The sequence below is a fragment of the Euleptes europaea genome, chromosome 9, assembly GCF_029931775.1.
Source record: "Euleptes europaea isolate rEulEur1 chromosome 9, rEulEur1.hap1, whole genome shotgun sequence".
In the NCBI taxonomy this organism is placed as follows: domain Eukaryota; kingdom Metazoa; phylum Chordata; class Lepidosauria; order Squamata; family Sphaerodactylidae; genus Euleptes; species Euleptes europaea.
In genome coordinates, this window is record NC_079320.1 from 30,665,428 (window position 1) to 30,693,411 (window position 27,984).

The following is a 27,984-nucleotide window of genomic DNA, read 5'->3' on the forward strand; positions in this document are numbered from 1 at the left end:
TATTTTCTGGTAGGGTATGAGCTTTCGTGAGCCACAGCTCACTTCTTCAGATACAGCTAGATACATTCTAGCTGTATCTGAAGAAGTGAGCTGTGGCTCACGAAAGCTCACACCCTACCAGAAAATATTTTTGTTAGTCTTTAAGGTGCTCCTGGACTCTTGCCCTTTTCTACTACTGCAGACAGACTAACACGGCTACCCACTGTGAAATAGAGAAGAGTCATTAACAACTATCATAACAACTCTTACATTTTGGATAGCGTAGTTTAATTCATGGCAGCTAACGCGTTTCTATGAACTTCCAACAAAATTGCTAAAAAAAAGAAGAAGTATACTTTCCTCCCGCCCTCCACAAAAACGGCCGCTAATAACGGTCCTTCTCGTTCTATTGCGTTCCACGCGCACCGGAACTTAGCAGCCTTTCCTTCGCTCGCTAGTACTGGCAAGACGGGGCCGGAAGTGACGTTTTCAATAGGCGCCGGGTAGGCGGCGCCTTCCTGAGCCCGCGAGTTCGTTCGTGGAGGATGAACAGCCGCCTCCAGGAGATCCGAGAGCGGCAGAAATTGCGCCGGCAGCTCTTGGCTCAGCAGGTAGCTTTTTATTCGGTTGCCTGGCCCGGTCTCCGGAGGGCGGCTCCGTCTGTGAAGCGGGGCCGTCCTTTAGCACGCGACGGCGACGCGCGTGCGTATTTACATCTTGGGGGAGGGGGAGGGTCGTTGCTGTTTTCCCCCCTGGCCTGTCGTGACGTCACGGCCCTGTGGACAACCTGGATGGTTCCCTGGGGACGGGGGCCCTCTCCCTCACCGTGTGGATGGGGGAGGCGTAGCAGGGCTCTGGGTCTTCCTCCCGTTTAGTCCTTGTTCACACGTGCAGGGGAATGAGATGGGGGAGAGTGGACAGACCCGCTGCAGACGGGTGGGTGACCTTTTGAATGTTCAAAACTCCCTGCAGATAGAAAAAAAACAACCGACAAAGAGTGGGGATTGGTACCCTCCTTCCAGTTTGCTTGTGTGGCTGCTAGTAAAAATGGGTACCAGTCATGATACGTACCCATTCTCAACAGGATCAGAGGAGCGTGCCCGTTATATCAGGTGCTGTGGAACACAGGCAGGATAATGCTGCTGCAGGTGGCTTCCTAGAGGCACCTGGTTGGCCGCTGTGTGAACAGGCTGCTGGACTTCATGCACCTTGATCTGATCCAGCAGGGCCTTTCTTATGTTCTTGTGTGCTAAGCAGGTTTGTATTAATGTGAAGGAACATTCAGAGCTGGGATTAGCACCTGAATAGGTGTAGTACCTTCTGTCACCTTAGGGTTCTGCCTCATTCTTCATGTGTGAACCAGGCTCAGTCTTGCCCCCAGAAGTTTCCTTGCCCTTTTGCCAAGGGAATGTACTCAGGTTACCACCTTAACAAATTCCAATAGGAGAGCCTTGTGAATGAACCTTATAAGGTCCTTCTGATAAACTGGAGAGCCAATGTGACGAGTAGAGACCTGGACTGAGAGCCAAATCTGTACGACTTTCTACTGTGAAGAACCAGTGGGTTTCCTTTGGCCGCTCTACTTCTTAGGGTAACCTGTCTTCCAAGAATACTGGAGTGATGTAGATGTTGGCCACCTTGTAACTACTTGGAGAAAGGGCAGGGTGAAAATATTACAATAATAATTTCCCTGCTTGTCAAAGGGAAAATGTAATATGAAAAAACACATTTGTGGTTTCTAGATGAATAAGTAAAACAAAGAAAAGCCCCTGTATTTGGAGGTGGAATTCAAAAGTAAAAGACAGTTTCTTACAATTATGAGATGGCTCATTTCCTCCTTTTTAATGTAGACCTCATGTTTTCCCAGTGATTTCATCACTTGTGTATTCTAGTGTTACAGAGTTGGCGGCTGAATTTATAAACTGAATTTTTCTAAAGAAGAGTTCCTCCACTGTGAATCTTGTTAAGGATGCTCTCGAGAGTTGGTACTTATGTGTATGTGAGCATTTCTCTAACTGCTGTATATGCTAGCTGGTTAGATTGCAGTTGCCTCCCTATAAATTCCTGCATTTTGAAATAATAGAGTGGAATAAGTTATGCCGTTAACTTCCTGGCTGTGTGAATAAGTGAATCTATTATAGGCTGAGGTGTTGTCAGCCTTTCCTTTGGATTAAGCCCCATTGAATTCAGTGGGATTTTCTTCTGACTAAACATGTCACGGAATAGACGCTAATCAGTTTTCTAAACGGAGTGCTATATTCTTCACGTTAATATATTTCATTAGCTGCATGAAAGTAATTTAATGAGATATTTCTGTTGTTGAAATGTCACCTTATCAATGTATTGACTAGGTAGCCTTAGGGATGAATGTCATGTTGTTGGTGGCGGGGCGGAGTGTCTGTGCAGTAGAAACTTTAAAAGGAGCTCTGAGGTTTCAGGGCAATTTGGATTGGAGTTATAATGTGGGAGGAGAGGGGTTAAGCATTTCTCCTCATTTAGTTTCCATGATAGATTCCCCCCCAGCAAACATGTGGTACCACAGACTTACAACAACAAAAAATACAATTAACAAAAAAATAAATCTTGGTCTGGTTGGGTCTCAGTAGCTGGCTCATCCAGTGGACACTGGCTACCAGCCAAGGGCCCAAATAATGTATGTGGAGTGCTTTGGGCACTAAAAATGAGCTATGTAAACGTGGTGTCTGCATTGTTGTTACTTGGGATTCTTGGCTGAGATCAGTGGAACTCCCGGAGCTGTTGATTAAAGCAATCTTATTTTTGGCAGGAATGGTAGTATTTCATTTTAGGGTGTGAAACAAAGTGGGAAAACACAGGAAGGGTGTAAATCCCCTTCAAGCTTTATGAAGGTAGAAATCTTTAAGTCATTGTAAATGGTGGAACAGTTATGCTTTTACTTCTTCTTTTAACGGTAATTATAACTTGCTGTATACTGTTCTTGTTTTGCTTTCCCTTTAGTTGGGGGCGGAAAGTGCTGATAGCATTGGTGCAGTATTGAATAGCAAAGATGAGCAACGGGAGATTGCTGAAACAAGAGAAACATGCAGGTTTGTACTAATGGAGGCCTGTTACAGTTCCCATGCTGGAAGTGTTTAAGGGGTTGGAGGGAGATGCTGCCTTGCAAGGGGTTGGAGGGAAATGCTGCCTTGCAAGGGAGTTAACTTTGCTTTTGGCTCTTAGAAGTAGGATTCAGCTCTAAAGTTCTAAAGGAACATATAAAAACCAGTTTGCTGGGAGCAAACCAAGTGAGTCCTTTCCCCGGGCCCCCTTGGTCATACAGACAATAAACGGCTGGCTTAGGTGAATGCCCTTCATCAATAAATGCCACAATGGGCATACCAAGTTCTCTTGCCCATCTTCTTTTTTTAAAAGTTCTATTTATTTATTTTAAAACTTTTAAAAAGTAAAGACACAAGTTTGTACTTATTTATTTTCAAATGAACAACCCTAACTCTGGTGTGAGTTGCCACCAGCAAGTGGCCTACTTGGGGTGGGTTCACCCTGGCTCCAAACTTGGACAGTTCTACTACCGGCTTTATACCTGCCGCCCTTCGGATATCAGTCCACTCTCATCGGTTCTCTTTAAATAAGCTTATGCTCCTTGGTACAGTATGAAGCAGCCAAAGAAGAAGAAAAAAGAATTCTTTCATGGCCAATTTTAAAAAGTCGCAGAAACCAAGAACTGACAAATAAAATAGTATTCACATAGTATTTAACAATTGTCTATTGTTATTTTTATATTAGTCATTTTGAACTAAAAATAGTTCTCCCAAGAAGAGTTCCACCTTCTAACTCCACAAAAATCTGTAGGCTAAGAAGGGTACAGCTCTTTTGAAGATTACGCTGTTATAAAATGGAAGAATGAATTAACATTATTTAACATTAATGCTCTTCAACAGCCTCTGCTGGAATGGATGTCTGTTAAACTATCAGGGAGCCTACACTCTCCTGGTTTCTCATCTGCTGTATCCCCACAGCAGCCTCTGATATTGATAAATGTGTCAGTAGCCAATTCTGTCATAGTAACTGCCCTTGTGATCCACCTGTCAGAGAGTGCAGACTCACATTTAGGTCCTGAACCACAATTAAAAAAACCACTTTCTTGCACCACAACTATTTTTTACACCCCAAACAATCTGCACTGTACAGCATGCCTTGCAATGTGATATTTAAATAAATATTTTTAAATAAACCATAATGAATTCTATGAGCTATTTTTTTCTGCTGTCAAGTCGCAGCCGACGTTTGGCAAATCTGTACTGTTTTCAAGGCAAGAGACATTCACAGGTGGTTTGCTGTTCCTATTTCTGTGTAGCAACCCTGGTATTCCTTGGTGGTTTCCCCATGCAAATACTAACCAGGACTGACCCTGCTTAGCTTGATGAGATATGATGAGATCGGGCTAGCCTGGGCCAACCAGGTGAGGACATATGAACATTGCTCAACATATAAAGCAGAAGTTCGTATAAAGCTTTATATTTATTTATTATTTAACGCCATTTATATCCTGCCTTTCTTCCCAGTGCAGACCTAAAGCAGCTTTCATCATTCTCCTCTTCTCCATTTTATCCTCACAACAACCCTGTGTGGTAGGTTATGCCAATTGTGTATGGCTGGCTCAAGATCACCCAGCAAGCTTCCATGGCAAAGCGGGGATTTGAACCTGGGTCTCCAAAATCCTCATGTGACTCTCTGATCACTACAGCACACTGGCTGTAGAAATATTCTGTGTAAATATAATGCCATGCTGTGGGTTAGCAAGCTTGACTAAACTTCGTTTCCCATCTATGGATATTCCCACTAGCTGAAAGATATAGAAACAAATGAGTACAATTCAATTAGCAGAAGAGGCTCTAATTTGCCTCCCTTAAACATTTCTGATTCCCTTCAGAATTTTAAGGTGACCTTGCATGGGCAGTAGAAGAGAAAATGTATTCTAACATGAGGGTCTTTTGAGCAAATGTTCTGTGTGTGTGTGTGTGTGTGTGTTAAGTGTCGTCAAGTCGCTTCCGACTCACGGCGACCCTATGAATGAAAGTCCTTTTGGTTGAGATAGGATTTAAGAAGGGCATGTACAAGAAATGGAAAAAGGGAGAAATAAACAAAGAGGAATTCAAACAAGTAGCCAGCACATGCAGGGAGAAAGTCAGGAAGGCTAAAGCGCAGAATGAGCTCCGGCTAGCCAGGGAAGTTAAAAACAACAAAAAAGGGTTTTTTGGTTATGTCCATAACAAAAGGAAGATCAAGGTAATGATCGGGTCATTGCGTGGAGAGGATGGTGAGTTATTAACAGGAGAGGCAGAAAAGGCAGAATTACTTAACTCCTTTTTTGTATCAGTCTTCTCCCAAAAGGGGAATGGTGCTCAACCTGGGAATAATGGAGCAGAGGATGCAATGGGGGAATTACAGCCTAGTATAGGCACTGAGATAGTACAGGAATACCTGGCTACTCTTAATGAATTCATGTCTCCGGGGACGGATGAACTTCATCCAAGGGTGTTAAAAGAACTGGCTGAAATGATTTCAGAACCACTGGCAATAATCTTTGAGAATTCATGGAGAACAGGAGAAGTTCCAGCAGACTGGAGGAGGACAAATGTGGTCCCCATCTTTAAAAGGGGGGGGGGGAGAAATCCCAAACAATTATCACCCAGTCAGCCTGACATCAATACCAGGTAAAATACTAGAGCTGATAATTAAACAGACGGTCTGTAAGCACTTAGAAGGAAATGCCGTGCTCACGGACAGTCAACATGGGTTTCTCAAAAACAGGTCTTACCCCAGTGGGGTACCACAGGGGTCTGTCTTGGGACCAGTACTATTTAATATTTTTATACCGTATATACTTGCGTATAAGCCGAGTTTTTCAGCCCCAAAAATGGGCTGAAAAAGCCGGCCTCAGCTTATACGCGGGTCAATACGGGGGGGAGGAGGGAGGGGGGAAACTTACCGCCGTCGCCGCCGCCGGGAGTGGCCTGGGGCAGCCTCCTGCAGCCACAGGAAGGCTGCCCCGGCCCCCGCTGCCATTTTTCCCGGGCGGGAGGGGCCTTGGGCAGCCTCCTGCAGCCGCAGGATGGCTGCCCAAGGCCCCGCCCCCGCCGCCATTTTTCCCGGGCGGGAGGGGCTTTGGGCAGCCTCCTGCAGCCGCAGGATGGCTGCCCCGGCCCTTCCCGCCCCCGCCGCCATTTTTTTCGGGCGGGAGGGGCCTTGGGCAGCCATCCTGCGGCTGCAGGAGGCTGCCCAAGGCCCCCCCCCGCCCCCGCCGCCATTTTTTCGGGCGGGAGGGGCCTTGGGCAGCCTCCTGCAGCCGCAGGATGGCTGCCCCGGCCCTTCCCGCCCCCCGCCGCCATTTTTCCCGGGCGGGAGGGGCCTGGGGCAGCCTCCTGCAGCCGCAGGAAGGCTGCTCCGGGTCCCCCTGGCCTCGCCGCCGCTTCCTCCCGCCGGGAGCGGCCTGGGGCAGCCTCCTGCAGCTGCAGGGAGGCTGCCCAGGCCCCCCTGGGCCGCGCCGCCGCCGGACCCTCGCCGCTGGAGAGCCCTGTCAGGTAAGCCTGCGGGGGGGGGGAAGGGTTATAAGCCGACCCTCGGCTTATACGCGGGTGCCTAATTTTTCCCCATTTTTGGGGAGAAATTAGGCACCTCGGCTTATATGCGGGTCGGCTTATACATGGGTATATACGGTAAATGACTTAGATGATGGAATAGAGAGCATGCTAATCAAATATGCAGATGACACCAAGTTAGGAGGAGTAGTTAATACCTCAGAGGGTAGGATCAGAGTTTACAATGACCTCGATAGACTGGAGAGCTGGGCCATAAGCAATAAAATGGATTTCAATAGGGAGAAGTGTAAAGTACTTCACCTAGGCAGAAACAGCGTAAGGCACAAGTACAGGATGGGAGAGAGTTGGCTTGACAACAGTACATGTGAAAGAGATCTGGGAGTCTTAGTGGACCACAAACTGAACATGAGTCAACAGTGTGATCTGGTGGCTAAGAAGGCCAATGCAATTCTGGGCTGCATCAATAGTATTGTGTCTAGATCAAGGGAAGTAATAATACCACTGTATTCTGCATTGGGCAGACCTCACTTGGAGTACTGTGTCCAGTTTTGGGCTCTACAATTTAAGGAGGAAGTTGACAAGTTGGAGCGTGTCCAGAGGAGGGCGAACAGAATGATCAGAGGTCTGGAATCCATGCCTTAATGAGGAGAGACTTAAGAAGTTGGGTTTGTTTAGTTTGGAGAAGAGAAGGTTGAGGGGAGACATGATAGCCATGTTTAAATATTTGAAGGGATGTCATGTTGATGAGGGAACTAGCTTGTTCTCGGTTGCTCCAGAGACTAGGACACGGAGTAATGGATTTAAACTAAGAGAAAAGCGATTCCCCCTAAACATTAGGAAGACAGTGAGGGCTGTTCGACGGTGGAATGTGCTGCCTCGGAGGGTGGTGGAGCCCCGTCTTTGGAGGTCTTTAAGCAGAGGCTAGATGGCCATCTGTCAAGAGTGCTTTGATTGTGGGATCCTGCATGGCGAGGGAGGGTTGAGGTCACTGGGGATGTGGGGGGAGGTAGTTGTTAGTTTCCTGCATTGTGCAGGGGGTTGGACTAGATGACCCTTGTGGTCCCTTCCAACTCTATGATTCTATGTCCTGTCTTTGATAGCCTTGCTCAGATCTTGCAAATTGAAGGCTGTGGCTTCCTTTATTGTCAATCCATCTCTTGTTGGATCTTCCTCTTTTCCTGCTGCCCTCAACTTTTCCTAGCATGACTGTCTTTTCCAGTGACTCTTGTCGTCTCATGACGTGACCAAAATACGATAGCCTCAGCTTAGTCATTTTAGCTTCTAGGGTCAGTTCAGGCTTGATTTGATCTATAATCCACTGATTTGTTTTTTGGCAGTCCATGGAATACATAACACTCTCCTTCAACACTCTTCTCTAGTCAGTTTTATTAAATTCAAGGTTAATTAAAGATTAATAAAAAGAGGTATCATGAAAACAAAGGTGACAGGTGGGAAACAAAATAAAATCTTAAAGGTAGTACTAGGTAAATCAGCTTTTCAGCCATGATGTTTATGAAATGTTCTTTTCCCATATCTAGGGCTGCTTATGATACCTCTGCGCCAAATGCCAAACGCAAATTTCCAGATGAGGGGGAACCCGATGAAGAAGAAATAGAAGAATATAAGGTAAGGTGGTGAAATTTCTGTTTGTACAATAGAAATGTGGGGCTGTAAAGTTTCTAATGATGTGCTAAATGCAAAGGTTGCTATATATTGCTATAAGAAGACTGACTTGAGATATCTTTATCAATTCCGGCTTTAATAATTAACGCCATTGTTTTAGTCCACAATCTATAATTTATTGGCTTTAAATACCTTCCTTCAATCTCTTCTTTAATGGTTTTGGAGCAAGGCCCAAGAATGGTTTTCTAACCATGTGTATGGAATCTGTATCTTATGCTGTATCTGCATGCAATGTTGACAGTCCACTTCTGAAACCTTAACTAGTGTCTTTAGTGAGAGAAGCTTGTCTTGTAGGAGACTAATACTGGACATTTGGATTAGCTATGGGTACTCCAAGCATGATACATTTGTGTCATTTCACTGAATTTTTCCCGAGATTTCTTCTTTTATCGGCTCTTTAAAGTCTCCCAAGTTCAGAAAGCAGTATGGATTTAAACAAGAAATATTTAAATCAAGGTGTAACAAAAAAAGCGTGAGCACAAGCAACAGTTTCCATGCATGTGACTCTGGCACCCGTTACTTCTGTTTGCATTGAGTTTTCAGAAGCAAAATCAAGTCTATTGTAATTCTATGTGTGACATGGTTTTTGAGTAAATTTAACCCTCTTGGTAGAAGACGACATGTCCTTTCATGCTTTAGTAAATGATTAAATGAGAGGGTGGCAATAAATGGGCACCATGGGGGGAGCTGAGCAGATAGGTATCAGAGGTATCTGGATTGTGAGGAGCTCCAAAAGGGACCTTTCCAAACTCTGTGAATGGGCAAGAAATTGACAGCTGAAATTCAGCATAAGTAAGTACAAAGTGACGTATACTGGGACCTAAAATCCTAATTTCCCTTATGGTTATGGTAGATAACTTGCCAAAAACATTTACTCGCTATGTGGCAGCAATTTGAAAGGGATTGGGCAATAAAACGCCATATAGTAATGTTATAGTAACAGTTCATAGTTACAGCCAAATTTGGAATATTGTGCACAATTCTGGTTGTCACATTTCAAAAAGGGTGTTGAAGAGCTTTTTAAAAGTACAGGAAAGGGCAATGTAAACGAACATGCTGGAATAGCTGTTTTAAAACAGGCTTTTAAAATGTTATCATAAATTGGTTAAGCAGGACTGTTTCTCAGACTTTTTGATTCGATGCCCTGATAAGTATGATCTCCCAATGAATTTCCTGTCTGAATCTTGGGGCACTGCTTTCCCTCAATCCCTTTCCTTTCTGATGTCCTGCCATGTATTTGGGGGATAGTGGCATTCTCCCTTGCTTTGTGAAAAGCTCCCCTAACCCGTAATGTCCAGTTGACCTGGGATGAAACAGAGCAAAGATAAGGAGGTGATGATAAAATACCTGTCCTGTTGCAGCAGGGGCTGATCTAAAAGATTGCATGTCTCCTTCCAGCTTCTGCTTGGTGGGTTCTCAGTCGAGTCTCTCGCCTCGATCTTATGCTCTCATCTTGCCCACGGCAAACGATATCAGTGCTTTCTTGTAGGGAAGTGGTTGGTTCGGGTGCATGACAGCATACGAGCTCTTGAGAGATTTGAACTGCTTGGCTTCTCACTCTGCCTGCTGTGGAATGTTCCCAGTGTCCCACACCCAGGTTGTCCCCCGTAACCATACTGTAAGGATTTTGTGACACCTCCCACCTCGGTGGCTTGTCACATAGTCAGAGAACCATTAAGCATGAAGAGGCCGTAGCTATAAAAATATTCCAACTAAAGAGTTTTCTTAATGCGGTTTCCCTTAGCTGATGCTCATTTTTTTTAAAATTCTAGAATGTACAAGTTGCAATATACTTATGGGATGTATTTTAAAAAGACATTTGTTTTAAATGTGTTAACTTTGTTTTAAGGTACCCTATTTAAAGTAGTATATTTGGTGATATGATTCAATGATGATAGAGAGGGGGCTTTCTGGCACCATCTGGGGTTTTTTCCCCCTTTCTTTCCCAAACTGGCACTGGAACCACTCATGATCTGCTGTTACAGGAGGCTGATGTTCATAGACAGCCCTCTTCTTCCTTCATTAAGAAGCGGAATGAGAAGAGAAACATCCTGTCTCTCCATGCGTATAAAATATGCTTTATTCCAAAGGATGAAGTAGAGCTGCAGCAAGAGGATGAGAACCTGCCCTATGAAGAAGAAATTTACAAGGATTCCAGCACATTTCTTAAGGTAACTCATTCCTCTACTTTGGTATTGTCATTAGACTCTCTGACTTTAATGTTGTATTTGCACCCGAAGTAACTGGAAATAAGAGTTAGGTCCTAAACATTTATCTTTGATTAACAAAAGCTTGTTCAGAGATATCTTGATAATCTGATTTGTTTTTTAATTATTCTTGAGTCATAGAATCAGTGTCAAACTATAAAGTTGTAACCGGGGATTAGACAGATTCATGGAGGTCTATCAGTGACTACAAGCCGTGGAGACTAAAGGGAACCTCCATGTTCAGAGGCAGTCAACGTCTAAATTCCAATGCCAGGAGACAACATCAGGGGAATGCCTCAGCCTCTTTTCCCTGTTGTTGGTCCTCCAGAGGAGCTGGTTGAAAGCTTCTTCCCTGCCAGAAATTTTGTTACTCTTTAAAGTGCTATTGGATTTTTGCTCTTTTCTATTGGTTGAACACTGTGAGACAGGATGCTGGACTAGATAGACCACTGGTCTAATCCAGCAGGGCTGTTCCTGTGTTCTTATGTTAACCTTCTCTAAATACAGCTTAGGATGGCAGAGTTGAAACCTGGAAAGCTACGACCCTTAAAAATGGTTGTTTATCCTGTACTAGGTAGCTATCTGCTTCATTATAGATAATAGAAATATTTCAGATAGACAAGCTGCATATCAGTTGTTGCAAAAGGGACTGTTGCAAAATCGAATGTTCTGTGCATTAGAGTATCCATGTTACAACAGTATATAGCTTATATCAGTGGAGATTTGAAGACAATCTGGCCATGAAGAGCCTCTAAGTTGTGTTAATACACAATCAAGAATGTGAGAGGGAGAGATTGATGTGTGCCTCATGTTGCCAATCATTATTCTTGGGTGTCTCCCTTCCTCTAGGGGACTCAGAGTTTAAATCCTCACAATGATTACTGTCAGCACTTTGTGGATACCGGACACAGACCCCAGAACTTTATCAGAGATGTGGGTAGGTCAGAACAACATGAACACATCATTTGAGCTTTTCTTCATGTTGCCTTGTTGGAGTTGCTGAAGGTTTGATTATTGTCCAGAGGAAAGCAGTGTCAATCCAACATCTGCCAGTTGTGTAGTATATATGGCAATGGTACATTGGACAGTGTTAGGTATATTAGAAACCAGACATAGTAATTATCTATCATGCATTAATTCAGCCTTTGCAAAAAAAAAACATCTTAAATATTGGTATCTGTCCTCTGGATGCAACAGAAAAGAAATGCGTGTTTTCCATCTATTTTGATAACATGTCATTCATTCTGGGTAGAGTTTTTGATTCAAATGTTGGAATTCCCCTTACAATGGTGCACCACTACTAAAATTAGATATCAGCATTCTTTTACCTAGTAAAGGGGTGTGCATTCAGTTAAGTATCTATGAAAGGGTCTTAAAACGCTCCCTTGCAGAATATTCTGAGTATGTGTGTTGAGAATGTCATGCAATGAACTTCCTAGTCCTTTGGCTGTAACACACACACACACATATATATAAAAAACTTCCTGTGCTGAAACAAGATGTTGGGGTGGAAATTTCATAGAGCTGCTTAGCTTTACAATGATTATCCTGCCAGCTGTACTTAGGAACACACAAAAATACTTGTGTTCCGGTTTCTCAGATGTTTAAAAGTTAGATCTTAGCAGTTTTAACATGTGCTGCAGTTATATGTGGACCCAAATGTCTTTCGTGATTTATTTTAAACTTACTTAAATGTCACAGCTCTGGAAGATGTTTGCACACTTAAACTACTGGCTTCTAAAGAAGTCGTTAGAGCGTTGGGTGGCAACACATTTCTGTTCAGTATTTGGCTAAATTTTGCCAATTGTGTTCAGTTTGTAATGAAAAGGACCAGTTTTGGCTAATGTGTGCATCAAATAGGATGAGGTCTCTTCCCCCATGTTCAGTTATTGCTAAAAGTTTCATTCTGCAGAATAACGTTGGCATATTTTACTTTCAGGCTTAGCTGACAGGTTTGAAGAATATCCGAAACTCAGGGAGCTCATCAGGCTAAAGGATGAGCTCATATCTAAATCTAACACTCCCCCTATGTAAGTACGTTTGATGGGCTTGATTCTTTTCTCTAGGCCAGCTTAACCTTAATTGTCTGCTAACTAAGATACTTTCAGCAGCTGTTTAAGATTTGCATGTTCTATTTTTGGGTTGTGTTTATAAATGAAACAATGTACACTTCCAAAGAATGTATCCATGTTGTTTGGGGTATTTGATAAACAGAGTTGCACCTATCTAAGCCCACTGAAGTCAGTGAGCTTAGAAGGGTGTAATTCTGCCTAGGATGGCACTGTTGGTTTTATTGTGTGTAATGCTAGAAGCCAGAGTGTTGGAACTGAGTCTGGGAGACCCAGATTCAGGTCTCCACTCTGCCATGAAAGCTCTCAGCCTAATCTACGTCACAGGTTTGTTGTGAGGTTAAAAAGGAGTAGAGGAGAATGGTGGCATTAAGGCTGACTTAATATTTGTGTTCTGTGCTAGCTTCCGAATTTTTTTTTAGCAGTCTTGGTTTACAGCTTCAAACTCTCTTTGAGCCCCCCATCCCGTAGGTGCAAGAAAACGCTCTGTTTTTACAGTGCTTATGTCATGCCAGAATATCCTTGGATATCCTGGCTGAGGTCACTTCCAATCTCAACACTATTATCTTAAAAAATAATATTGTGATATTGCCATTCTCTGTATTGTTAAGTCTCAGAACAACACCTTCAGAGAGAAAATATTGCTGTCTGTGCATATGAAAAGAACAGAAACTTTGAAGAGTCTCATTTGTGCACATTTTGCCCAGTGTGTAAAGTTGTATCATTTTAGTAAAAGGCTGAAAAGCTCTCAGCATAGTTGATATGAAGTATGCTTATTAATCCAAGCAATTTTGTTGCTGATTTGTACAAATAGGTATTTACAAGCTGACCTGGAGGCTTTTGATGTCCGTGAGCTAAAGTCTAAGTTTGATGTGATCCTTTTGGAACCACCACTAGAAGAGTACTACAGAGAGACGGGCATCACAGCTAATGAGAAGTGCTGGACTTGGGATGAGGTGAGTTGGCGGTGGGAAATGGTGGCATTAAGGCTGACCTAATGTTTGCATTTAGCCTGCTAGCTCCCCAAGTTCTTTTGTGCAATTCTGTTTTTACAACTTCAGCCTCCCTTGGAGCACCCCATCCTGCAGTTGTAAGAAACCGCTCTATTTTACAATGCTGGTGTCCTGCCAGAATCTTCTTTGATCCCCTGGCTGGAATCACTTCCTGTCTCAACACTATTATCTTTTTAAAAAATAGTATTAATGTGATATTGCCGTTCTCCATTATTTGCGTACTCTCTTGGAAAGAAACTGTATGCTGGTAAGACTGTGAGGGCACTGTTATCAGGATGAGCGCAGCTGCCCATTACCCTGTTACATATTTTTAAAAAGTTTTTTTTTAACATTACAATTTGTATGTTATTTGTTTGTAGATTATGAAGCTGGACATTGAAGAAATTGCTTCCTTGAGATCCTTTGTCTTCCTCTGGTGTGGTTCTGGCGAGGGTCTGGATCTTGGCAGAATGGTAAGAAAATACTCTAAAGGGGGGCTATGTCGAAATAATCAAAATGGCTCTGTTTTCAGTCTTTTGTTATTTTTAATGGTGATCTTTTTATTGTTGCTATAGGCATGGATGAAATGAATCAAATTCTGAAAATACTGTACATTATAGATAACCAGTTTCTTGAGACTTGCCCAAAAAAGGGGGAAGCATCTGCTGGCAATTTGCTGTTTTCTATTGATGGTCATAGACACTGGTAATGTGTAAAGGCACAGAGGAAGCCCTTAAGAATGTTCAATTCAGGCTTCCGGTTCCTGTGCCGATCGCCGTGGCAGCTCAAGACTAGAGCTCCGGGCTCTAAAGCGGAATGGGGGGAGGTCCCCCCCCCCGGAACAACGACGCGGCTCCCCTGGAAGGAGAGGGGAAGCTGAATAGGCTGCCGGCTCGCGCCCCGACCAAGGTGCGCCCGCTGCCTCAAAATCGGCAGTGAGCGCCAGGAGGGGAAAGCGGATGAGTCAGCACCATTAGATCTGCAGGAGCCCGGGTGGCGGCGGAAACGGCACGGAGCAAAGTAAAAAGGTTTTTTTTTCTAATGATTAACATTTGCTAACAACTAACTCACGGAGGTGTCTAATCTGTTATCTAAACAAGGAGAAGCATTTTTGATTCTGTTTTCTACACTCGCTAACCCTAACAAAGTGAAACTTGGCTTTTTGCCAAAGTGTTGCGCATTTAAAATTCCAGCTGTGCCACTTCAGACCTGAGAAGCATCTGACCAGGACTGAAAGCAAGTGAAACATTGGCAATGGAGCATTGAAGGAATATAAATGCTATATCCTCTCCAGAATTGATTCTTGACTTTTGATTTTTTCTGCTTGAAACTGAATGTTGTTTTGAAATAAAAGACGTTTAAACAAATATAGCTGAACTAATGTTTTAAGCAATAACTCTCACCCCCCCCCCACCCTCCCTGGATTACAATAGCAGCCACCTCAAGTTTTTTACATGGAAAACAAAGAAGACAAAGTCAAAAAAGACACAGAAAAACATCCTAAAGTATTAATAAAAGAGACCAAACAGCTTCAGATTCAACAATCACTACAATTTAAAAGAAGAGCTTCTGTCACCAGTCCTGCTCTTTCACCAGCTTCTTCTCCTGGAACAGAGACATCAATAACAGCAAAGATGACTAAAAAACCTGATGCCACTCTTAACTCTCTACAAGAACTGCTGACTAAAACACTCCAAGAGGTGACATCAGTTAAACAAGAGGTGATAGAAGTTAAACAGGAAATGGTCTCAATGAAGCAGGAAATGGAATCTGTTAAGCAAGGCCTAAATCAAAATGCAGTGGCTATTACTACACTTCAAGAATCCATCTCATCTTTAGCAGTAAAACAGGATAAGCTTGATGCAAAAGTTCAAAAGCAAGCAAAGGATAACAAAGAAACCAGAAAGAGGGTTGATGCTCTTGAATTGTCAATGGAAGCCTCCCAGGAACGTGAGGAATTGCGAGATGACAGTACCGCAATGTTGGAGTTGAAGATAAAGGAAAGTTGGATTCGTTTACGTGGTTTAAAAGAAAAACAGGAAGGTACAAACCTGAGAAATTATTTGAAAATATTGTTGGCTGATTTTTTACAGGAAGATGATGCTGTGGTGGAAGGTATGATAATTACAGCCTACAGAATGAACTCTGCTTATGCTACAAAAAATAAAGTTCCAAGAGATTGTTTGATTCAGCTTTTTTCCAGAAGTCATCGTGACCTAATTTTGAATAAACATTTTAACAACCCACTAACAACTGATGGGAATCCGGTGAGACTGATGAAAGAAATCCCTGGAAGACTGCTGAGGAAAAGAAAACTTTTTGCAGAGTTTGTGGAAAGACTGAAATACAATGGAATACAACATAGATGGGAATACCCTCAGGGAGTTTCTTTTATCTTCAAGGCTAAAAGAGTTAAGATCACAGATACTGTCAAAGTAGAACAATTCTTGCGAAGATATGAAGGGGAGCTACGCAAACCACCAGGCCAAACTTCAAGAGAACATGATGGAAAGGATCGTGCTGAAGAAGAAAAGGCAGAAGAAGCAACTGGGGGGGCATCATCCTCAGATGAGTGAGGAGTGGGGAGATGGCTGAACAAAGGGGGGGGGAAAGGGGGAAGAGGGGAGGGCGAGAAAAGGATAATGGAAGTCTTTAAGAGAAAAAGAGAAATAACTATGGAAATTTGAGTAGGAGCTTATATTAATAATAAAAATGCTACAAATTGTATCTTGGAATGTTAATGGTTTGAACTCTCCAATTAAGAGGAAAAAAGTGTTTTACCATCTACAAAAGTCCAAAGCTAATATTTTTTGTTTACAGGAGACACATATATTACCAAAGGATATTCACAGGTTGGAGCAAACAAAAATGGGCAAATTATTCACTGCGTGTAATGAAATGAAAAAAATCAATGGTATTGCTATGTATGTCCCTTCAGTATTAGAACCTAAACTTTTATATAAAGATGTAGATGGGAGGATTTTAATTGTGGAAATTGTAATGGGATTTCAGAAAATAATATTAGTGGGTATTTATGCAACTAACATAAATCAGAAATTATTTTATTCTAATCTAGCGTCGATATTAGCAGAATACGCTAATGGGAAAATGATTTGGATGGGAGATTTTAATGGGGTAATGGTACCAAGATTGGATAGATCTACAAAGAAAAAAAAGAGTAAATATGAGGGTAAACTTCCAAGTATTTTTAATTATATAACAGATCAATGGGAAATGTTTGATATATGGAGATTAATGAACGGTAATAAAAAAGGGTATACTTTTTATTCATCAAGACATTGTTCCCATTCAAGAATAGATATGTTTTGGTTATCTAAAGATATTACAAGTTTATCTGAGGCTCCTGAAATTTTACCTAAGGTGTTTTCTGATCATAATGCGCTAATGTTAAGGATTAATATAGGTACAAAAAAAAATAAATCTTGGGTGGTAAATGAATATTTACTTAAAAATAAGAAAATTGTGGATAAATTGAAAATAGATATACAAAACTATTTTTTAGAAAATATCGATAAAGGGACATCGGATGATATTGTATGGGACGCAGGTAAAGCAGTACTAAGGGGTTTATTGATACAACAAAATTCGAGATGGTATAGAGAGAGAGAAGGTAAAAAGAAGAAATTGTTAGAACAGATTAAACAAGAAGAGAATCTATTGAGAAAAGTACAAACTAAATTGCTTAAACAGGAATATAGAGATAAGATTAAAAATTTGCAATATCAATATGAATTTTTAATAAATGCGGAAATAGAAAAAAAATTATGTATAATAGGCAGAAATTTTTTGAACATGCAAATAAACCAGGTAAACTATTAGCTTGGCAACTTAAGCATAAAGAAAAGAATTTACCTATAATAAGAATAAAGAGAGATGGTAAGGTTACAATGGATAAATGTAAAATTGTAGAAACTTTTGTGGACTATTACTCAAATTTATATAGACAAGGAGAGGTTTCAGAAAAAGAAATAGAGACATATTTGAACCAATTAGAATGGACAGGAATTTCACAAGAACATAAAGAATTATTGGACGCTAATATAACCTTGGAGGAACTAAAAGCAGTAATAGGTAAAAGTAAGTTGAATAAAGCACCAGGAGCAGATGGTTTTACAACATTTTATTATAAAGTTTTTATGGAACAAATCTCTCCACATCTTTTAAAAGTGATGAATAATTGTTTGCAGAATGGATCTATTCCAAATACCTGGAAACATGCAAATATAGTGTTAATTCCTAAACCAAACACAGACTTATTAGATGTTAAAAATTATAGACCAATCTCATTATTGAATAATGATTATAAATTTTTTGTAGCGATTCTGGCAAATAGATTGAAAAAAATACTGACTCAGATTATTCATAAGGATCAAGCAGGCTTCCTTCCCGGAAGGCTGATTAGCCAAAATGTTAGAGTAGTAATAGATCTTTTAGAATGTGCGGAATTTAGCACTATACCTTTAGCAATGATATTTTTGGACGCAGAAAAAGCATTTGATAATGTAAATTGGAAGTTTATGAAAAAAGTATTAGAATATATGGATTTTGGAAAGAAATTCCAATTAGCTATTGAAAAGATCTATACTTACCAATCTGCTAGATTGTTGATAAATGGGAATATAACATCACAATTTGAAATACAAAAGGGCACCAGACAAGGTTGCCCTTTATCACCATTATTGTTTATAATAACGTTAGAAGTTTTATTGAAAAAGATTAGAAATAATGTAAATATTATAGGTTATAAGGTTGGGAGAAATCATTTTAAGCTTAAAGCATATGCAGATGATTTAGTTTGTTTTTTAACTAACCCTATTAGTCAGATTGCAGAATGGAAAAAAACGGTGGAGGTTTATGGAAAACTTGCAGGATTTAAAATTAATAAAAACAAAACAAAAATATTGGTTAAAAATATGACACTCTTGCAGCAACAAGAATTATCAAAAAATACTGGTTTTACTATAGAACAAAAAATAAAGTATTTGGGTATTTGGTTAGCTTCAAATAATTTTAATTTATTCAAAAATAATTATATAAAAACATGGCATCAAATTAATACAGACTTGAAAAACTGGCAAAGAATACCTTTATCACTATGGGGTAGAATTTCAGCTGTTAAAATGATGGTTTTACCCAAAATGCTTTTTTTATTTCAAAATTTACCAATAATTAAGGGGGTTAAAATATTTAAGGTATGGAAAAAAGATATTTTAAACTTCTTGTGGAACAAAGGAAAACATAGAATAGCTTACAAAAATTTGATTCAACTAAGAGATATAGGTGGATTAGGCTTACCAGATTTAAAAACGTATTATGAAGCAGCATGCTTTGTATGGTTGAAATCTTGGATAATGTTAGAGGATACTGAATTATTAGAATTGGAAGGTTATAATTTACGTTTTGGATGGCATGCTTATTTATGGTATGAGAAAGAAAAAGTAAATAGAGATTTTAATATTCATTTTGTTAGAGCTGGTTTGTTTAAAGTGTGGAAAAAGTATAGAAAGATATTAGAAAATAAAACTCCTGGATGGCTCAATCCAGTGGAAGCTTTTATGAGAAGAGGAACTCAGCTGAATTTAGAAATGGATATATATAGAAATATTATTAACTGGAAAGAAGGGATATGGATTCTAAAAAGTAGAGAAGAACTGGATATAAAGGATTGGTTTCTATACTACAAAATAAGAGATATATTTAATAAAGATAACCAAATTGGATTCAATAGAAATAAATCAGAATTAGAGAAAATATTAATAAAAGGAAATAAAGGACTGATAGGTAGAATGTATAAATTGTTAATGGAAATTAATTTGGAACAAGAAAGGGTTAAACCAATTATGATTAAATGGATGAAGGAGCTAGGTTTTAACATAGATTTGGAACTATGGGAAAAATTATGGAAAAAAGAATTTAAATTTACAATAACCAATGAAATTAGAGAAAATCTATATAAAATGTTTTACAGATGGCATATAACACCAGTGATGATTTCTAAAATAAACAGAGAAGACAGGGGTCTGTGCTGGAAATGTGGTAAGGAAAGAGGAACATATATGCATGTATGGTGGTTTTGTAAAAAAATAAAAAAATTCTGGAAGAAAGTTTTGAAGGAAACGAATAATTTGATTAATGGTAGTGTGAAAAGAAAACCATTATTTTGCTTATTGGGAATACCACCAAAAAATATCAATGATGAAGACAGAATTGTCTGCCAGTATAGCTTTGCTGCTGCAAGAATTGTGATAGCTAAAGTTTGGAAGCAAGTGAATAAACCTTCAATTAATATCTGGAGAGAGAAGATATGGATATATATGAGGATGGCCAAATTAACAGATTTCCTACATGGGAAAGATATGGAAAAGTTTAAACAAACTTGGTCAAAGGCCGCCTCATATTGGGATAAGATGGCAAAAATGGATTTTATGGTTATAATTAACGAGTTGTAGAAACTAGAGTAATTTTATACCTTTATATTTTTAATAGTAAAATCTGATTAGACACCTGCTGCGGAAGTCGGGTGAAGGGTCACTGTTAATGGTGGGTGGTGGGGGAAGGGGTATCTTTTTCTTTTTTTTTTGAATATAAGAACTTTGATATTTGAGATTGTAATAAATGAGATATATGGATACTCCTCCAAGTTTGTATTATGTATTTTGTAATTTTTGTTACTTATTTTTTTTGTTATTGTTGTTACATGTATTGTTTTTTTTGTTTGATATTTTTTAATTGTTAAAAAAATCTTAATAAAAATTTATATATTAAAAAAAAAAGAATGTTCAATGCAATCCTGATGCATCTGTGCCGCGATAGCATACATTGAACGATTTAGTGCATATTGTGCCTGTTGAAAGTATGTCATCTTTTGGAGATATCATAGTGGGGGATTGTTTATCAGCCTCTTTTGAGCTCTTCATTCAACTAGAGATTTTTGCATTTTATCGATCTGCCTCTGTAGAATTCACAGCTGAGGGCTTTTATGTATGGCAGAACTCATTGTTTCTGTGCTTTGATATATTTTAGAAAGCTCTTACCTTATTTCGTTGCTATTGTGTTGAAATATTTCAGTGCTTGCGCAAATGGGGTTATAGAAGATGTGAAGATATCTGTTGGATTAAAACCAATAAAAACAATCCCGGGAAGACCAAAACTCTAGACCCAAAGGCTGTCTTTCAACGAACAAAGGTACATCTTGGGCTGAATTTCTTTCTTCCTTCACTATCTCAGTTGATCTAAACAAGCACCAGATGCTCTGTTGCTGCTGGTAGCTGTTTCAGAAAACAGTTGCAGGGTAATTGACTTCTATTTGCTTTCTGCAAAGATTCATTTATATGATAATGGTTTTAAAAAATGGATAACTAATTGTTACCATTTGTGGATTTCTTTGCTCCAAGTAAATATTTAAATCTCTCCTGCCTGCAACTAACAGCTTCATGAAGTTCTTTTGGGGAACATATGAATGCTCTTATTCACTCATTCTTATTGAAACGCAGATCAGATATGTTAAGGCTTCATGGAATACTTTACCCTTCTGTTACCCTTCAGAGAGATGATGGAGAAGGGTAGAATGCCTTGTATAGTTTTCTTTGTGCCAACCTGTTGCCGTAGTTGAGGGGTGCAATGTGATTGACTTCTATTTTGTCAACTACACTGACTCCCTACATTGAAATGTAAATAACACGTCTTGCTAGCAAGACTGCTTCAAAGATACCCTTCTGGTATCCCCGAGGGCATTTTGGGATTGGAATCTCCTTCCATGCAGACATAGATGCACATTCCATTGAGCTTCTCCAGTTGCTTAGAAACAGAAATGGAAAAGCGGCATCCAAGGGATTAATAGTGTTTATGTTGATGGCAGCCCGTAGGGTAATAGCAAAATGTTGGGAAACCGCAGAACATTTAACACTACATTCTTGGTATTCTGCGCTGTGGCAAATAGCTATGGCAGAAAAATTGACACATCAACTTAATAGTAGTCAAAGGTAAAACTAAAATATCAGATTTTTATTAAACGTGGCATGATTTTATTTCATACACGAATCAGAAAAGCACTCAGCATCTATCTAAGCCCTTCCTCAGATAATGGAAAAGGAATTAAGTCCAAAATATATAATATGTTAAATACTAAGCCCTCTGTCTATAATCTGATTCAATTTAAGGTATTTTTCTTTTTCTTTTTGTATTATATTGTTTCTCTATGTTTTAAAAAGGCTTGTTATTGTTGTTCAGGTGGTGGTTTTCTGTGTGGAAAATTAATAAAACATTTTAAAAAAAGAAAGAGTGATGCTTCTAACGAGGGTAACCATTCTGGAGAAGAGCAGGTTTTAAGATATAACATTGGGAATTCACAGCCAGTGAGGGAGGAAAGAGAATGTAATATAGATCTGATTGTATAAGGATTGTTGCCCTTGGAAAATGCCATTAGGGTAGCTTGCAGCAATGGTTTCAGAAGGGTAGTTTTAGGGCCTAATTACACGTACTTTGTCAAAAGTCTGATGCCTTCAACTGCTGCCAGGTTTGCCTTAACAATGGTCCTAATGATGGTAGCTCCAAGCGCACTATTGCTAAATGAATGATAACGTTTGGTTCTTTTTAACATTTGTTCAATACTAATGTCATGCCTAGAGTTGGAATCCGCTCCAGTTCCCCAGTCATTTCAATAGCAGTTGAGCAAGTGGGGGAGGGACTGTAATGTCATAGATTTCCCCCCTTCTAGCCGCAGCTCACTGTGCCGGCCTAAGGGTTGCCTGACCCTCAGTGCTGTGTGGGCGATGGGATGGGGCAGGAGGCTGCAGCAGTAAGCAGTAGGTGGACATGATCTATTCTGCAGTCAGTGCTCCCCTTCTGGTTCTCTGAATGTCCCCCATATAGCGCTAAGAAGAAATACAGAAATACATTGAAGTGAATGAGAATTTTAGCCCAAGGGTTGGGAGCAGGCAGCTTTTCTGTTGGTGCAAAATGTGGGTGGGTTTCCCTTTGACCACCAAAGAAGACTGTGTTGCAAAAAGCCATGTGGGATGGGGGCTATAGCAATGCGGGTAATTGGACAAGATGGAGTGAAAAAACTGGCTGGGCCCAACCCTACATCCAGAGGTCATTTGTCTTTCATGGGTTTTTCTTATTTGAAACTCCTGTGAGAAATCTGGCAATGATTATTCATTCTCGTATGCCGTTATGTGGAAACCATCTGGTGACTTCAGTAAATCAGCCTTTTATGATCCAGGGGAAATTGCCCATTTGGGTGTTGTACTTTCAAAAGCATATTAATCCCTATCCACAAGTTATCTTACATCAATTATATAGATTTCCTTTGAGCGTGGTGCTTAACTACTAACAGTCACCTCTAATTTTGAAAAAGAAAACGGCAGCCTGATTGTTAGTTCACCTGGGCTGCCCTTTGGGTTATCTGCTAAACAAGTTAGCAGAGATTGCATACTGCATTGAACATCTACAACTGGTCTGGGTTTTCAGGAAGAAATGTTGTATAAAACATTTTGGAAGTTGCTTAAGCATTTGACACAGAAGTTACATGGCCACAGTTACAGAACAAAGAGAGAATGAATGGATGGCAGAGGAGCAAGGACAGTGATAGGAGGAAGTTGGCAGTCAATCACAGAATAGTTGGGGCTAAACTGGGTGTGAATAGGATTAAACCAGAGGGTAAGTTTTTTCACGATTTAGAAAAAAGTGGGTTAGACATATTTAGGACTTGGGAAAGCTACTTTATGTCAATTCCGTGGGAAGAGAGGGAAGATGATGAATGAATTGGGATCAATTAGAGGAAACAAGACAGAAATCAAGATTTTGGTATAAAAAATAATGGTATTTATGCTGGAAAACATATGATCTATGTTCATGCCTGTAAATACATAGTTTAAAAAAGAAAGCATAATGTGTTTCTGGACTGCAGTGTTTTTAGCTCTGGCTGCCAACCTAGGTGGATTTCGGGTAGTTTTTTGTCTTCATATTTAATTTTTAAAAATTGGAGGAAACGTTAACTTTTAGCAGCCTCTTCCTGGGTGACTTCTATTTAAAAGAAACACTGCTTTAGAAATACTTTCCAGAAACTTAGGTTCTGCCTCGAGTAGAATTTTCATGGTTTTACTGCTTGTTAGCCTTTTAAAAAAAAGTATTGTGTGGCTGTTGGAAAGTTTGTAAAATTTCTGTTATAGTGGTCGCTGCCTAGATGATGACCTGAATCTCCAAAAGTAGCAATGCAGTACTCTCTGCGGCACATTTCTACATGTCACCAGGAACATTAAAAAGTACTCCACTGAAGACACAACTTCTTCATCACTTTTTATGCCCTACCTTCTCATTAGAGTGGCCAAATGACATTTCCTCTTAGGAGGCAAGGGGAAAATCCAAGGCTTTTTCAGAGATGTGATTTTGAAGAACCCTATTTCATCTCTTCCCCCACCACAGTAGTTTGTTTTATTTCCAGCTCAGTTCACCTTGTGAGTGGACGACTTTTAAAATTCTTAAACATTTCCCTGCGCTAGGAGGAAAACAATAAATCATTCAGCATTATTTTACCCCATACTGTAGGTGACCCGGTGCTTTCACAGGGGACTACCTTTACCTTTTTACTGTAGATGAGTCTTGGGTGGGGGGGTCTGTACTAGTGTTGCTGAGGAAAGGGCTGAGAGAAGGTGGCTTGCAACAAACTGGTTGTTCAGTCCAGTGTTGTTCCCACATTGTAGATTGTAACCCCGTGATATTCCCTACATTTCTGCTAATGGCTTAAGATCATGGTGACTTTTAACTTAAAAAAGAGGCTTTCTGAAATATTATGGACTCAGTCTTCATTGCGAGTTACATGGCAGATACAGCTTTCCACTCCACGCTACACGCTGGTTATCAAGATGCTGACAGCATTAGAGCTGACAGGGAAATACCTGTGAAATATATAACTTCTGAAGTACAGACAACTAAAATGGATTCATTTCACTAACGTGATCAGTGTTTGTCATCAGAAATAAAGACAAAGTTGTGTTGAAAGAGCCCATTCAAAACAGTGTCTGAGTGCAGCAAAATAAATCTAGTTATCTTTCCACCTCCACTGCTGTTCAGACTTCCCAGATCCAAAGCCCCAGCACTCATTTGAATGCAGAAGCCTTGTGCTCCGTTGCATGGAGTCATGTTGCACTTTACTCCTTGGCAATGTAAAATGGAGGTCCAAAAGAAAAGGAAACCAGGGCCATGTGTTCCTGTGTTTATTTATTTATTTAAGCTTATATCCCACCTTCCCCAGCAAAGCCAGGGTCAGGGTGGCTCACACAATCTTATAATTTTTACAATAAAGCACAGTAAAATCTTGCTAAAACAATGATTAAAACCTGCCCTATAAAATCAATAAATAAAGATCAATGTGTATCAAATGGCACACTTAATTATGACATATAGGGCACAGTAGGGCCTGCGGGTAGTCAAACTCCCCCACATAATAGTAATAAATTCGGGGAGGGCGGTAGGATAGGGAGGCCAGCATTGATGGAAAAGAAACCTTAGCTGGCCTCAACCATAGGCCTGGTGTAATAGCTTTGTCCTTAAGGTCCCGCAGGGCCCTGGTCTCATTGGAGAGGCTTTTCCACCAGAGAGGGGCCAGGGCAGAAAAAGCCCTGGCCCCGGTTGAGGCCAGCCGGACACTGGACAAGGGACCACCAGCAAATTAGTATTTGATGATCATAATGTTATCTGGGAAACATACCATGTAAAGCTTTAATGGTCAAAACCAGCACCTTAAATCTGATCTAATGTTCCAGCTGGAGCCAATGCAGATAAATGGCAGAGCACTGGCTTACTATGTGCCCGCAGCGGAGTCCCTGTAATAAGCCTCGCTGTGGCACTCTGCACCAGCTGGAGTTTCAAGGGTAGCCTGACGAAGAGCGAGTTGCAGTAATCTAGTCTGGAGATCTTATCTTGATACATGTAATCTTTCTCAGTGATAGGGCTTGGCATTTTTAGTCTCAGAAGTTTCCCTCATTTTTCTTTCCTTGTGCATTCTTTTCAGGAACATTGCCTTATGGGCATTAAAGGAACAGTCCGCCGAAGTACTGATGGAGACTTTATCCATGCTAATGTTGACATTGATTTGATTATCACGGAAGAGCCTGAAATTGGCAACATAGAGAAACCGGTAGAAATATTTCACATTATTGAACATTTTTGTCTTGGAAGAAGACGCCTTCATCTCTTTGGACGGGATAGTACGATTCGACCAGGTTAGTCGTTTGCAGTTTAATTATCATGTTTAAGTATTTGTCCAAGAGAAAGAACTTCTACAAGAGTAGTTAGGGAGGGAGAGGGCTGACAACATAAAAGGTGTTATGTGCATCTGCTTATTGGAGTGGAGTGTTATTTAAGGTAAGGTAATATTGGAGTGAAGTGTTATTTAAGATAAGGTAACTGAGAAGGAGAATGCAAAAATAAATATGAAGTTCTGATAGATGAAGTGTGAAATGTCAATGTAGTGCTGGATTGTGCTTGAAGAACTGAAGCATAAAAGCTGAATTGATGGTAATGCTAAAGAGGAGATTGATATCAGGCAGATTCTCATTGAAACTGTCCTCTGTATTTATTTTTTGATACCAGCCTTTCATGGTGTGGTAGAGAACAAGGGAGATGGAAATGTTCTGCTACTGATTTCTATATTGGGTGGGTCGATGTGTTAAATTCTCCTTTTTCTGTTGCATCACTTCAGGGAGAGCATTGTGTAGATACACTAGATATGCAGGTTTGTCCTATCCTTGGATCAGACATGAGGTTATATATCATAGTTGAGAAAGGGAATACCTCTCAAAGGCTCATGAAAGTAGAACGAATAAAAAGGATTATGTGGGGGAAAGGAACGACATAGAAATATTGGCCATGAGTTTTTAATATGGTCCAGGAGGAGAAAAAGTAGTGAGCCCTAGATGTTCCTACTGCAGATGAATTTGCCTAGTTTTTCTTTTGTCCTCTCCACAGAACAGGTGATCTGACATTGTGGGAAGGCAGTCACAGACACTCCACCAACAGGAGTTCAAATTATGCCATGTAGCACCTTACCAAATTTCTCATTTTGTAATAGGAGTTGGCTTTTACTCCTAAAACATCTACAACGTTTCTACCATGTTGCTCAAGCTGTTTTAAGTTTACTGTGAACAACTGGAACACTTTAAAATAGTATCTTGGAGTGTCTTCACAGCTGCTTGGGGGAAGTGATCAGCTTGTATATCCTAGAAAGATGTCTAAATAGATATCTTACAGATCAATGGTTGATTGCTAGTCAATTACAAACAGGCTTCTTCCCAAACCCAGAACCTTTGTGTTCTTGAAAGAAGCAGAAACTACAAAGTCTCTGAGAACTGTTGTTTTCCAAAGGGCAAGATAAATTCATAGAGAGGGATTCCACTGTGCTTGTCTCAACCAGCTGCCTCACCTCTTTCAGCAAGGGACCTTGGAGCTGACCTCCTCTGACGACCTGAAAGCACGTCAAGGGACCTATGGGGGAAGTGTTCTTCAGGTTCCCTTGTTAGCTTGTGCTGTACAGAGGTTTAAGGGTCAAAGCCAGTACATTGCATCATGCCCAGAATTCAACTGAAAGCCAACTTGTTTGAGCACCAGTTTTTTTACTTTACTTTTACTTTATTTTTGACTTATACCCCTTCCCTCCCTTGGGTCACAGGGTTTGTTCTTGTTATCGTCCTAGTGGCTGGTGTTGCACACCAGCTGAAGTTTCCAAATGGTTTTCAAAGACAGCTCTGGTGCAGAGTCCGTTGCAGTAGCTCAATACAGTAGCTCTAACAGTTAGAGCGGTTCCTCAGTGGAACAAGCTTCCTTGGGAGGTGGTAAGCTCTCCTTCCCTGGAGATTTTTAAGCAGAGGCTAGATGGCCATCTGTCAGCAATGCTGATTCTATGACCTTAGGCAGTTCATGAGAGGGAGGGCATCTTGGCCATCTTCTGGGCATTGGGTGTGTGTGTGGGGGAGGTAGCTGTGAATTTCCTGCATTGTGCAGGGGGTTGAACTAGATGACCCTGGTGGTCCCTTCCAACTCTGATTCTATTATTCTAATACAGAGGTTACTGAGGCATGTAAACGTGTGCGTATCTCTCACTTGCTTTCTGTCTGCTGCTCCCCCCCCCCCCAATTAGGTTGGCTAACCGTGGGACCAACGCTCACAAACAGTAACTTCAATGTAGAAACGTATACATCCTATTTCACACCTCCGAATTCTCACCTAACTGGCTGTACAGAAGAAATTGAGAGACTCAGACCTAAATCTCCACCCCCAAAAGACCGAGGAGGTGGAGCGCCAAGGGGCGGAGGAAGAGGCGGAACTTCAGCTGGCCGAGGAGAAAGAGGCAGAGAGAGAAATCGAACTAATTTCCGGGGGGAAAGAGGTGGATTCCGGGGAGGAAGGGGAGGTACACACCGAGGAGGCTTTCCTCCTCGTTGAACATATCCAAGTA

General features: G+C 40.6%; 1 protein-coding gene across 1 annotated transcript; it reads left to right on the plus strand.

The window, feature by feature from the left end:
* Nucleotides 1-501: 501 nt before the first annotated feature.
* On the plus strand, nucleotides 502-27,984 carry METTL14 (methyltransferase 14, N6-adenosine-methyltransferase subunit). Its single transcript, XM_056855948.1, has 11 exons — nucleotides 502-590; nucleotides 2,956-3,044; nucleotides 8,096-8,183; nucleotides 10,331-10,411; nucleotides 11,297-11,384; nucleotides 12,387-12,477; nucleotides 13,331-13,472; nucleotides 13,889-13,981; nucleotides 20,598-20,714; nucleotides 25,543-25,753; nucleotides 27,667-27,984. The coding sequence occupies exons 1-11, from the start codon at nucleotides 525-527 to the stop codon at nucleotides 27,969-27,971; spliced, it is 1,371 nt and encodes a 456-aa protein (XP_056711926.1). The 5' UTR covers nucleotides 502-524; the 3' UTR covers nucleotides 27,972-27,984.